The sequence below is a fragment of the Patagioenas fasciata genome, chromosome 22, assembly GCF_037038585.1.
Source record: "Patagioenas fasciata isolate bPatFas1 chromosome 22, bPatFas1.hap1, whole genome shotgun sequence".
Taxonomy (NCBI): domain Eukaryota; kingdom Metazoa; phylum Chordata; class Aves; order Columbiformes; family Columbidae; genus Patagioenas; species Patagioenas fasciata.
The window spans coordinates 6256606-6270566 of NC_092541.1; the positions used below are offsets into that span (position 1 = coordinate 6256606).

At 50.5% G+C, this 13961-nt stretch overlaps 1 protein-coding gene and 1 gene segment (V, D, J or C); both read left to right on the top strand.

Moving 5' to 3' along the window:
• The window catches only part of LOC136111659 (T cell receptor alpha chain MC.7.G5-like), a 179353-nt gene that overhangs the window by 14725 nt on the left and 150667 nt on the right, over positions 1-13961 (top strand). The window lies entirely within an intron of this gene.
• LOC136111582 (immunoglobulin heavy variable 3-11-like) lies at positions 5496-6847 on the top strand. The segment is given in 2 exon segments: positions 5496-5657; positions 6020-6847. Coding segments are annotated over 2 exon segments (492 nt in total).

The window sequence follows — 13961 nt, forward strand, 5'->3', positions numbered from 1 at the left end:
TGCCCGGGAGGCCCCCAACAGCTTCACCTTCTTTTGTTTTTCCAGTCCCTGCCTCTCTCCTTCACTGTTGTCATAGAGTGGAGGAGGGACTAGGAGGGACAATGACTGCCAGCAGTGACAGGTCCACAGACAGGGAAGATGTGGGCAGAGCTGTTCAGCAGGCAGAGAGAAGCTGGAGAGGGGTGAGACAGAGTGAATTTGACCATGTGGACTGCGGTGTGCATGGGGTTGTTGCCCATAGTAGGTAAGTGAAAGGAAGGGGTGATGCCACTCAGGAAGGGAACATGTCCCTGTGCTCTGCACGGCTCTGTGGAGCTGTGCTGACCACTCCCAGCCTGATCTGTTCGCTACCTTTACCTCCCCACCCATCCTTACAGAGCATTCTGGGAACAGCCCTCCTCCTCTTCTGCTGTGAGTTAGACACCTCCATCCAACCTGGCTCTTCTGCTGTGTGAGGACGTGCAGGGCACCTGCCTGCTGAACCTACATCTTGGGGCCTAATGCTTTGCACTTGACAGTGTTCTCATGGGGCATCTTTCAAAGACCATGTTGACGATGGCAGCATAGGGCTCAAGTCCCGGTGCCCTGAGAGTCCCTTGGCCATCCTGTGCTCATTGAGAACAGTTTCATGGACAGGAGAGTGGTTTCTTCATCATCCCAGCTTGGCAAAGACAAAGGGATTTGTCCCCCATAGTGCAAAGCCTTCCTGCTTCAAATGACAAAATCAGAGAAAGTTTCCTTCAATAACAGAGGAAAAAGTGAGGAAAATATGATGTCTCCTTCTTCGGGATCCTGGATTCCTGATACCAGCTCTATTCCTCTTCCTGGTTTCATCAGCTGAGTTCAAAGAGGATTTAGTTCTCCCACTTGTCTAATCCCATCACAATGCCTTCAACTGTGGTAGTTCGACCTTTGTTGATTCATCCAATGATCATGTCTCCTTCCTCCTCACTGCAGCAGTGACTGGCCAGGTGGTCTCGGAGCAACACACCAGGAATGTGGCCGTGCAAGAGGGAGATGGAGTCACCTTCCAGTGCAGCATGAGTGGAGACAGTATGAGCAGCTACTACATGTTCTGGTACCGGTAGGGACCACATGGCACTCTGGTCTGGATTTACTGGGCAGTTGATGCCTATGGAGAAGGTTTCCAGGATTGCTTTAAGGGATCAGTGGAGAGCTCCCAGAACGGATTCACATTGCAGATCCAGGCAGCAAAACAAGGGGATGAAGCAGTGTATTACTGCGGTGCTACACTACGCTCACCCTGGAGCAGCTCTGCAGCATGTTGGACCTTAATCTGGCTGATGGAGAATGCAGACTTCTCAGCATTTATTTATAAAAGTCACAAATCAGATGGTGTCGTGCAATGGCAGGTGCAGGAAATAGATCTTTGGCGAGTTTGCAGTAAAAGGCAGTGAAGGGTAGTGTGATGATGGGCTGAGACCATTTATGATGCAGGAGGATCTATTGTGGGAACTTGAGAGGCTGTATCATGTAGTGCAGACTAGTGCACTTTGCCTGCGCTCCTGTCCATTATGACCCATATTTTTGTCCATGGCTTGGTTGCCAAGCTGTAGGATCATGGTGCTAAGGCAGGGTAGCTCACAGAAGTATTGTAGTGGATAGAGACAGACTGTTTAGGAGAGACAGGCTGGGAAAGTGGGGAGGGGGAGTTGCGCTTCCTGGGAAAGAACAGTTGGAATGCATGGAGTTTGGCTTTGGAATCTACGATGAGCCAGCTGGTAGCCTATGGGTAGGTTTAGAGGGCAGATCAGCATTGTGGCAGGTGGCTACTACACAGTGCCTGTTCAGGGCCAAGAATTAGGTATTGCCTTCTTCAAACAACTGGAAGGAGCCTCATGTTCACTGGCCCTGGTCCACATGGGGTACGTGAACAGTGCCTAATCTTGGGTGCTGGGATAGTACGAACAACTAAGAAACCTTGTGCAGAGCATGGATGAAAACTTCATCAGAGGTAGGACTGGTGGTGGATGTGAAGGTGAGGGGCAGCCTTGGCTGCAGTGATCATGCACTGTTTGAGCTCAGGGTTCAGAGAACAATGAGCAATGCAAAAAGCAGGACCAAAGTCCTGGACTTCAGGAGAGCAGAATTCACACTCTTCGGGGAATTTCCAATAGAATACGATCTTGAACACAGGAGGGGTCCAGGAGAGCTGCTTGATTTTCAGAGATCACCTCCTTCAGGCTCAAGAATGTTTTCTCTTGTGGAAGCAGAATGTCAAGCAAAGCTGATGTGGGAGGGTTCTTCTTTGACTCATTCTTTGCAGGCAATACTGGCTTTCAGGATTTCCAGGTATCTGACCCCATTCAGAACATCCCCAGCCAGGAAGACATATATCAGTGGAGGAGGATAATACCAAGGCATAGTTAAAGAACCTGGAGGGACACAACTGTACGGGGACTCTTAGGGTGGCCCACCAGTGGATGATGTGTCTGGGAGGTGACTCTCGGTAATCGTTGACATTTCACAGTGGTCAGGAGAGGTTTCTATGTACTGACAGAAAGAAAAGGACAATTCCATTGTCAAGAACGAGGATCAGAAGACCTTGGAGTCCTGGAGGCTTGTCTTTCTACTAGAGACGGAGCTGACTAAGGCATATTCAATACCTTTGACCAGGTCCCACACCCCTTTCTACAATGTTCTGCATTTTCTATACCCTTGTTGCCTGTTCAGGCCTCCAGGCATTTTTACCTAACTCCTTCCTCATTGGCTTGGGCTGTTCTTGAACTCAGCACTGCTGAGACTGTGGACTACTGCATCCACTGCTGGGCTTCCCAGCACAGGAAAGACACGGTCCAGAGCAATTGCCATGACGGGCCATGATGACAAGGAAAGGAGCATCTGACATACAAGGAGAGCCTGAGAGAACTGGGTTGGTTTAGCATACAAAAGAAAATGCTGTGGCAGGATTTATCAGTGTGTTCATAAATGCCTGATGTTTGAAGAAAAGAAGATGGAGCCATAGTTTTCACAGTGATACCCAGTCATAGAATATGTGACAACAAACACAAAATGAAATACCATATAAAGGAAAAAAAAAGTATTTTTTTGATACGGAGATGATGATTGAAAACTGAACTGGACAAGATTGTGGGCAGCCTACCATGGTGGCTTGGTCCAAGATGGCAACTCAAGCCCACACAACCACTCACTTACTGCATCTACAGTGCGACGCGAGAGAAAATCAAAATGGTCAAGTGAGAATATCCCTGTGTTGTGATAAACACAGTTCAATAAGCAAACCGAAAGCATTACATGCAAGCAAAGCAAAATAAGGAATTAATTCAAAATTTCCTACAGGCAGGTGGCTGTTTAGCCATTTCCAGGAGAGCAGGCCTTCATCACGTGCGATGCTTAGTTCAGATTTAACATCCTCTCTTCCACCTTATTCCCCTCAGCTTTTATTATATCGCACAATGTCATGCAGTATGGAATATCCCTTTGGCCAGTTGTTGTCAGCTGTAGAGTGTGAGAGCAACATGAGAAACACAGGTGGCCTTGATGCTGTGTAAGCTCTGTTCAGGAATAGATAAAACATCGGTGTATTAACCACTGCAGATTGGGTCATAAAACATTGCAGCTGCCAACACAGGCTGCTATGTAGGTGGTTAACTCCATCCCAGACAGACCCAGTACAACTACTATAGTTGAACAGGCTTCAGGCAGGAGTGTTAAAGCTTTCAGGGAGAAGGGAGAGTCCCCACTAGTCTTTTCTTGCTTGAGTTCCCCCCTCCTCAGTCTGTCCAGGAGCCCTTCCTGCAGCAGCAAGCTCTGGCCAGCAGTAGCCTCCCAGGCTCCTGGAAGGAGCCAGTCAACTGGACAAAGAGGGATTCATATTAATCCTCATCCTTCCAAAGCCAGGCTCTGAGATTGTGTACATGGTTGGACAACCTTGTCACATGTGCATGTACCTGGGTCTGCAACTTTACAAAAGTACATCACAGCATAAAATCTAACAGGACCACACACCATACATACAAAAGATGACAAAAATACATAACCATGGTGTATAGCTCTCCTTACTCCTCCTTTTCCCACCTTTTTACCCACCCCTATTACTTTTGTATCACTTGCGTATTTCTCTCTGGAGTTCCACTTTAGAAACTTGTAGCCAAAAGGGAAAGTGTGTTTTCCTCAACACTCCTCTAAAAAGCTGTTTCTGCAGGTCATCAGGGACTTAACAATTCCAAGTTTCAGTTTTCCCCTATGCCCTGGTACATATCACCTGCAAGGATGTGAATGTGCCTGTGAGTGGCTCACAGAATCACAGGAAGGTTGAAGTGGGAGGGCACTTCAGGAGATCATCTGGTCAAGCCCCCTACTCAAGGCCATCTAAAGCAGGTGTCTCAGGACCACACCCACACAGCTTGTGAATATTGCCAAGAATGGAGACCCAACAGCCTCTCTGGGCAACCTGTACCAATGCTCAGACACCCTCACAGTGAAAAGCTCTTTCCTCTTTTTCAAATGGATCCTCCCATATTTCAGCTTGCACATATTGCCCCTTGACCTGTCATTGACCACCACTGCAAAGAGCTGGCCCAGACATCCCTGTACCTTGCCTTCATAGGTTTCTACACATTGATGACACACCACTCATGGCCTTCTCTACTCCAGGGTCAACAGACCCAGCTCTCTCAGCATTTCCTCATATAAGAGGTGCTCCAGTCCCATAACCATCTTTGTGTCCTTTCTCTACATTCTCTCCTCTATGCCTGAGTCTCTTTTGTCCTGGGGAGCCAAGAAGTGGAGCCATTACTCCACGTGTGACCTCAGCAGTGCTGAGTAGAAGAGAAGGATCCAGCTCCCTGGCCTGCTGGCAATACGTTGTCCAGTGCATCCCAGGCTACCATTAGTCACCTTGGCTGCAAAAGGCACATTTCCAGACAAGTAGTTGTCCAACAGAACCCTTGGGTCCTTTTCTGACAACATGATTCCCAGCTGAGCAGCTCCCAGTCTGCCCTGGTACATGGGGTTGTTGTTCCTCCTCAGATGCAGAACTTTGCTCTTCCCCTTTTGTGGAAGTGCAGGAGGTTCCTGTCAGTCCATTTCTCAGGCTGTCGAGGCCCCTCGGGATGGCAGCACAGGCCTCGGAGTGTCTTGGTCCCCGTGGGCAGGGGATGGGAGTGAGGACACGGCGGGCTGGGGTGCGTGGAGGGTCCTGCGAGGACACGCCGCAGCCCGACAGCCTGTCCCTGGCGCTGAGGCTGGGCCAGCCGAGACAGCGACCCCCTTCCGCAGGGCTGGGCAGGGCAACAAGGCGGGACAGCGCCGGAGCCGCGCTGGGAGCCGCGGGACAGGGGCCTTGTTCTGCCGGGGCACCGCGCCCCTCCTCTGCCGACGGCCCTGCCCCGCGGCCCACCCCGCACCGTCCCTTCTTCTGCCCCCAGGGGGCTGCGGCAGCGGGGGCTGGGCCGTGTGTGGTGGGGGCGGGTGGAGGCGTCGGCGCTGGCCCGGAGGGGCCGAGGCGGCGGGGCGGGCAGGACCTGAGCGGGCGGGCTGAGCGCGGCTCCGCTCGGCTCGTCTGCTGTTCCCGCAAGGCCCTTCGGCCCCGGCCGGCCCCTTTGCTCAGGGCGCGATGGTGCCCGGGCTGGGGCCGTGGCTCCTGGCCTTGTCCTTGGCCGCGGGGCCGACAGGTGAGAGCCGGACGGGAAGGACAGCGAGCCCGGGGCTGGGTCGAAGGCTGGCGCTGCCCATCCCGGGGCTGCGGCTGCGGCTGCTCCCGCGCCGGGCGCGCTGTCTCCTGGCGCTCGCCTTCCCTAGCGGGGAGGCGGAGGGCGGGAGAGTCCGATGCCGAGCGTTTCGGCCCCAAGGGTCGGGGCAGGCTCGGCTCAGCCCCGGGAAGGGCAGGCGCGGCGCTGTCCCGGGCGAGGGGCTTTGCGGGGAGAGAGAGGGTGGTGGCTGTAAATGTGCCGAGGCGGGGGGCGCCGGGCCGGCGGCTGAACGTGCTCGGGCCATGGGCGCGCCCTGCCCGGCTGCCTGCTCTCTCCGTCCGCAGGGGTGTGGGCGCAGCTGAGCCTGGTGGAGGCCGGCGGAGGGCTGCGAGCGCCTGGGGACTCCGTGCTCCTCTCTTGCCGCGGATACGGATTCATTTTCGACAATTATTACGTTTGGTGGTACCGTCAGGCCCCCGGTGGCAGACCCGAGTGGCTGTCCTATATCAGCTCGGATTCCTCACGTATTAAATTCGGGCCAGCTGTAGAGGGTCGAGTCACAGTGTCCCGGGACAGTTCCCAGTCTGTTGTATCTCTCAGCCTGCGCCTCCTGCGTCATGGGGACTCTGCCCGCTACTTCTGTGCTGTTCACACAGGGAGAGGAAATCCAGCTGAGCTTGAACACAAACCTCCCACAAGGCTCCCAGCTCTTTGCCTCAGAACTGTAAAGGAGTTGCATCTCATAGATGTTCAGGAGGGCTCCCAGAGAGTCAAGTAGTAACCACATACACCTTTCAAATGTTTAATTGTAAGAGGCACATCTTAACTTTTTCTGTCCCCAAATGAGCTCTAACCCCCCTGTTTGACATCTTCTGATGTGTCATGAAAACCCTCCTTCCTCTCACCCTCACAAAGTGATTCACCTTTTGAAACAAGTTCTGCTCTTTCTATTAGTTTCTGGTAGGGCCAGTACCCAGACATGGCACCATTGGTGAGGTGTGTGAATAGCCCTGCTCTGCTTTGGGCACAGCTCAGATCAAGTCAGTCCAGCCCATGAGTTTTGCTGCGTGCAATGTGACCAGAGGAAATATGGGAAGTACGAGGGGTCCTTTGAGAGCTCAACAGGTTCCCCACTCCCTTTAATAATGGGCCCACATTTCCCCTACCCTCATTTCTCTGTGCAGACCTCCTGGCATTTTTAACTGACACCTTGCTTGATGGGATGCATGGCTCTTGAACTCAGCACTGAGGAGACTCTGGACTCCTGTGCTTGCTCCTGGTCTCCCGAGCACGGCAAAGACATGGACCAGAGCAAATGCAATGAAGGGCCATGAAGATGAGGAAAGGAGCATCTGACATACAAGGAGAGCCTGAGAGAACTGAGTTTGTTTAGCACAGAGAAGAAAAGGCTGTGGAGGGATTTGTCAGTGTGTGTAAACTCCTGATGCATGGAGCAAAGAAGATTAAGCCAGAGTGTTCTCAGTGTTATCCAGTGATAGCACATGCGGCAAGAAACACAAAATTAAAAGCCATTCAAATGTAACCCAATGGATTTTTACTGTTGAAGTGCCTGAGAAACTGAAAGGGTAGTGTCTCAAACATTGTGTCAAAACCAGTTCTGCAACATCCAGCCAAAGGAGATGGGTTATTCAGGATAAGGTGAATTGCGATTACATGTCAACAACAAGCTAAGGAGCCAGAGACAAAGGCTGGCTGGCTGATACATGTGGTGGGGGGTGTGTTGATGGACAGGTAGCTCTGTGTTCTGATAGGCCCAGCATGACACACAGGACAAGCCCGCAGTTCACACCATGTGTCTCAGGGCACTGTCTAGTTCCTTCTTGAACACTCTCAGGCTTGGGGCTGTGACGTCTCCCTGGGGAGCCTGGTCCAGTGCTCCACAATATTTGTGTGTTGAGACGAATTCCCAGCTTCCCCCTGGCAGGTGGTGTTTAGCCATTTCCAGGAAAGCAGGCTTCATCAAGTGCAATGCTTAGTTCAGATTAACATCGTCCCTTCCTCCTTATTTCCCTCAGCTTTTATTACATCACACCATGTCATGCAGTACGGAATATCCCTTTGGCTGGTTGTTGTCAACTGTATAGCGGGTGAGCAACATGAGAAACACAGGTGACATTGACACTGTGTAAGCTCTGCTCAGGAACAGCTAAAACATCGTTCCGTTTGCACCACAGATTTTGTGACAAAACATTGCAGTTTCCCAAACAGGCTGCCATGTAGAAAGTAAACTCCATCCCAGACAGACCCAGTGTGCCTACTGTAGCTGACCTGGCTTTGAGCAGGAGGTTTAAATTAGACTTCTTCCAGAGGTCTGTTACAACCGCTACACTTCTACTATCCTTTGAGCAAAACTGGATCTTCTTTCCTCCCATTTCTTACACTTTTTCTGGAGAGTATGAAAGGTCTAGGGAACCCCACATGTCCTACAATGCTGAGGCAGCTCTAAGTGTCCCAGTCCACCTTAGGCCACCCTTGGCCTACATCCCCCTGCATCTTTTCCCAGCCTCAAGCCTCCAGGTTCAATAGGCTCCTGTATCTTCTTGTCCTGGCTTTGTTAATAATAAGACCAGTTTCTCTTTTAGTGAATTTTCCTTTCAGCTCAAGCCTTTTTAGTAACTGCACTTTTCTGAAGTGGGATACATGTTTTGGTAGACATAGCAATGGAATGCAAGGTTGCTGATAAGTGAGTGGGGTGAGGAGGAGCGACCTGACCAACTATGTATTGGACCCCGTTCACGTGGTACTTCATATAAAAGTGGGAGATCATGAGGACCTCGTCCCATTTTCCCTTCCTCGGCTATGGCAGACATCTGGGAAGGACGCTGCGTGCCATCCCTGCAAATCTGAGGAACAGTGACAGACCCTGCATCCTTGAATCCAGTTCCAGTTTGCTGCAGAGTTCAACCCAGTACTTCCAGGTGTGGGCTCTGCTGCTGCTGGAGCAGTGCTGAGCTTTGCCGGGGAATTGAAGATTGCTTTTATATATTTTGTATTATTTTCTCTATTTTATTAGTAGCATTAGGAAAATATTTTTAACTTTGTCCCACTCTCTCTTTCTCTCGTCTTGCCTTCCTGTCACCTGTACTTAGTGGTGAGCGGTGAGCTAAGAGGGGCTGGAGGGGTGAGGGGCTTAACAAAGCATCTGCCATGGTTTCTTATTGCCCTGCAATCAAAACTTGACACCTCTGCAACTCCCCATCCCATGGTTGTGCTGGATCTCACACCCAAACGGTCATGTTGGGTCAACCATTAAAAGCAAGAGGAAGGAAAGGACTAAGACATTCTATCTAGGGTCAGTCTGCAGAGGGCAGTGCTCCCCAAAATGGTGGCATCCATCGAGACAGTGACACTGTGTCAGGGTTCAGTCAATGTCCCATCATGTGACGTAGGGGGAGCTCTGGCGTTCTTTGAGTAGAACGAGCACAGAGAAGGGATTGTCCCTGCTCTGCTGAGCAGCCCAAACGGCCTGGTCCCCACTGAGTGTTGTGCGCATGAGTTCTGGGGGAAGAACTGGTGGGCATGAGCCTGCACATCTACCCCAGACAATCAGTGCTAAGGATGCCCAAGATTTCACCTGCCATTTGCTGTTGAAGAACATAGAAGGGATGTGAGCAGGAGAAACAGGTGGAGAAGTGTTCAAAATAATGAGGCGATTGGAGGAGTAGCGTGTTGGGCCAGAATGAAGGAGAAGGGTACGGTGTTGTGTCCAAATAAAACTGGGCTCAGGAGGGTCCCATCCAGGAGCAGCAGGTCAGCAGCACCAAGGGACAGGGAACCTCTGGAAGGACAGCTTGCCATCCCCAGGACCACCTCTCAAGTGCCAGCAGCTCCCTGCACTCCTTCCTCAGAGGAAGGCCGAGTTGGCTCGACAGCACCATGTCACTTTTGCCCACCAGAGGTTTTCCTGGCAAGCGAGCATTCTGTTATTGCAGCCTGCAGGGTGAGGGACATCCGAGAGGGCCCCAACAGCTTCACCTTCTTCTGTTCCTTCAGTCCCCGCCTCTCTCCTTCACTGTTGTCATAGAATGGGGGAGGGACTAGGAGGAACAAGCACTGTCAGCAGTGACAGGTCCGCAGACAGGGAAGATGTGGGCAGTGATTTTCAGCAGGGAGAGAGAAGCTGGAGAGGGGTGAGACAGAGCGAGTTTGGTCATGTGGACTGCGGTGTGCATGGGGTTATTGCCCATGGTAGGTAAGTGAAAGGAAGGGGTGATGCCACCCAGGAAGGGAACACGTCCCTGTGCTCTGCACGGCTCTGTGGAGCTGTGCTGACCGCTCCCAGTCTGACCTGTTCGCTGAATCAACCTCTCCACCCATCCCTACAGAGCACTCTGGGAACAGCCCTCCTCCTCTTCTGCTGTGAGTCAGACACCTCCATCCAGCCTGGCTCTTCTGCTGAGTGGGGACATGCAGGGCACCTGCCTGCTGCTCCCACATCTTGGGGTCTAATGCTTTGCACTTGAACTGGACACTGTGCTCGTGGGGCATCTTGCAAAGACCATGTTGAGGATGGCAACATAGGGCTCAAGTCCCGGTTGCCCTGAGCATCCCTTGGCCATCCTGTGCTCATTGAGAACACTTTCAGGGACAGGAGAGTGGGTTCCTCATCATCCCAGCCTTGCAAAGACAAAGGGATTTGTCCCCCATGGTGCAAAACCTTCCTGCTTCAAATGGAAAGTGGAGAAAAAGCTTCATGATCTAACAGGAGAAAAAAGGGAGGAAAACATGGTGTCTCCTTCCTCGGGATCCCTGATTCCTTGTACCAGCTCTATTCCTCTTCCTGCTTTCACCAGCTGAATTTGAAGAGAAGGATTTAGGTCTCCCACTTTTCAGTCCCATCTCAATGCCTCCAACAGCGTTACTTTGACTTTGTTGATTCTTCCAGTGATCATGTCTTGCTTTTCCTCACTGCAGCAGTGACTGGCCAGATGGTCTTGAAGCAACACACCGGGAATCTGGCCGTGCAAGAGGGAGATGGAGTCACCTTCCAGTGCAGCATGAGCGGAGATCCTATGAGCAGCTACTACATGTTCTGGTACCGGCAGGGAGCACGTGGCACTCTGGACTGGATTTACCGGGAGGGCGGTGCCTATGGAGAAGGTTTCCGGGATCGCTTTAAGGGATCAGTGGAGAGCTCCCGGAATAGATTCACACTGCAGATCCAGGCAGCAAAGCAAGGGGATGAAGCAGTGTATTACTGCGGTGCTAGGCTCACTCTGGAGCAGCTCTGCAACAGGTTGGACCTAAAACTGAGTGACAGAGAATGCATACTTTTCATCATTTCTTTATAAAAACTGCTAACCAGATGTTGGTGTCATGCAATTGCAGGTGCAGGAAACAGATCTGTTGTGTGTTTGCAGTAAAAGGCAGTGAAGGGTAGTGTGGCGATGGGCTGAGATCATTTGTGATGCAGGAGGATCTATTGTGGGAAGTTGAGAGGCTGTATCATGTAGTGCAGACTAGTGCGCTTTGCTTGTGCTTCTGTCCATTATGACCCAGATTATCCTCCATAGCTTGGTTGCCAAGCTCTAGGATCGCGGAGATTTGGTAGGGTAGCTCACAGAAGTACTGTAGTGGATAGAGACAGACTGTTTAGGAGAGACAGGCTGGGAAAGCAAGGAGGGGGAGTTGACCTTCCTGGGAAAGAGCGGCTGGAATGCACAAGAGTTCAGCTTTGGGATGTACGATGAGCCAGCCTGTAAGCTATGGGTAGGTTTAGAGGGCAGATCAACATTGTGGCAGGTGGCTACTACACAGTGCCTGTTCAGGACCAAGAATTAGGTCATGTCTTCTTCAAACAACTGGAAGGAGCCTCATTTTCACTGGCCCTGGTCCACATGGAGTACGTGAACAGTGCCTAATCTTGGGTGCTGGGATAGTACGAGCAATTAAGAAACCTTGTGCAGAGCACGGATGCAAACTTCATCAGAGGTAGGTCTGGTGGTGGATGTGAAGGTGAGGGGCAGCCTTGGCTGCAGTGATCATGCACTGTTTGAGCTTTGTATCCAGAGAACTAGGAGCAATGCAAAAAGCAGGATCAAAGCCCTGGACTTCAGGAGAGCAGAATTCACACTCTTCCAGGATTTTTCAATGGAATATGATCTTGGACACAGGAGGGGTCCAGGAGAGCTGCTTGATTTTCAGAGATCACTTCCTTCAAGCTCAAAAATGTTTTTTCCTGAGGAAGCAGAATGTCAAGCAAAGCTGATGTGGGAGGGTTCTTCTTTGACTCATTCTTTGCAGGCAATACTGGCTTTCAGGATTTCCAGGTATCTGACCCCATTCAGAGCATCCTCAGCCAGGAAGACTTATGTCAGTGGAGGAGGATGATACCAAGAGACAGTTAAGGAACCTGGAGAGACACAACTGTACGGGGACTCTTAGGGTGGCCCACCAGTGGCTGATGTGACTGGGAGGTGACTCTCCGTAGTCGTTGACATTTTGCAGTGATTGGGAGAGGTTTCTATGTACTGACAGAAAAGACAATTCCATTGTCAAGAGGATTGGAAGACCTTATAATCCTGGAAGCTTGTCTTTCTACTAGAGACAGAGCTGACTAAGGCATATTCAATACCTTTGACCAGGTCTCACACCCCTTTCTACAATGTCCTCCATTTTCTGTTCCCTTGTTGTCTGTTCACGCCTCCTGGCATTTTTACCTGACTCATTCCTCATTGGCCTGGGCTGTTCTTGAACTCAGCACTGCTGAGACTGTGGACTACTGCATCCACCGCTGGGCTCCCCAGCACAGGAAAGACACGAACCAGAGCAAATTGTATGATGGGTCATGACGACAAGAAAAGGAGCATCTGACATACAAGGAGAGCCTGAGAGAACTGTGTTGATTTAGCATACAAAGGAAAATGCTGTGGCAGGATTTATCAGTGTGTTCATAAATGCCTGATGTTTGAAGGAAAGAAGATGGTGCCTTAGTTTTCACAGTGTTACCCAGTCATAGAATATGTGACAACAAACACAAAATGAAATGCCATGTAAAGGAAAATAAGGGTATTTTTGATATGGAGATGATGATTGAAAACTGAACTGGACAAGATTGTGGGCAGCCTACCATGGTGGCTTGGTCCAAGATGGCAACTCAAGCCCACACAACCACTCACTTACTGCATCTACAGTGCGACACGAGAGAAAATCAAAATGGTCAAATGAGAATATCCCTGTGTTGCGATAAACACAGTTCAATAAGCAAACCAAAAGCATTACATGCAAGCAAAGCAAAATAAGGAATTAATTCAAAATTTCCTACAGGCAGGTGGCTGTTTAGCCATTTCCAGGAGAGCAGGCCTTCATCACGTGCGATGCTTAGTTCAGATTTAACATCCTCTCTTCCACCTTATTTCCCTCAGCTTTTATTACATTGCACAATATCATGCAGTATGGAATATCCCTTTGGCCAGTTGTTGTCAGCTGTAGAGTGTGAGAGCAACATGAGAAACACAGGTGGCCTTGATGCTGTGTAAGCTCTGTTCAGGAATAGATAAAACATCGGTGTATTAACCACTGCAGATTGGGTCATAAAACATTGCAGCTGCCAACACAGGCTGCTATGTAGGTGGTTAACTCCATCCCAGACAGACCCAGTACAACTACTATAGTTGACCTGGCTTCAAGCAGGAGTGTTAAAGCTTTCAGGGAGAAAGGAGAGTCCCCACTAGTCTTTTCTTGCTTGAATTCCCTCCTTTTCAGTCTGTCCAGGAGCCCTTCCTGCAGCAGCAAGCTCTGGCCAGCAGTAGCCTCCCAAGCTCCTGAAAGGAGCCAGTCAACTGGACAAATAGGGATTCATATTAATCCTCATCCTTCCAAAGCCAGGCTCTGAGTTTGTGTACATGGTTGGACAACCTTGTCACATGTCCATGCACCTGGGTCTGCAACTTTACAAAAGTACATCACAGCATAAAATCTAACAAGACCACACACCATACATAGAAAAGATGACAAAAATACATAACCTTAATCCTCCTTTTGCCACTTTTTTACCCACCCCTATTACTTTTGTATCACTTGCGTATTTCTCTCTGGAGTTCCACTTTAGACACTTGTAGCCAAAAGGGAAAGTGTGTTTTCCTCAACACTCCTCTAAAAAGCTGTTTCTGCAGGTCATCAGGGACTTACCAATTCCAAGTTTCAGTTTTCCCCTATGCCCTGGTACATATCACCTGCAAGGATGTGAATGTGCCTGTGAGTGGCTCACAGAATCACAGGAAGGTTGAAGTGGGAGGGCACTTCGGGAGATCATCTGGTCAAGCC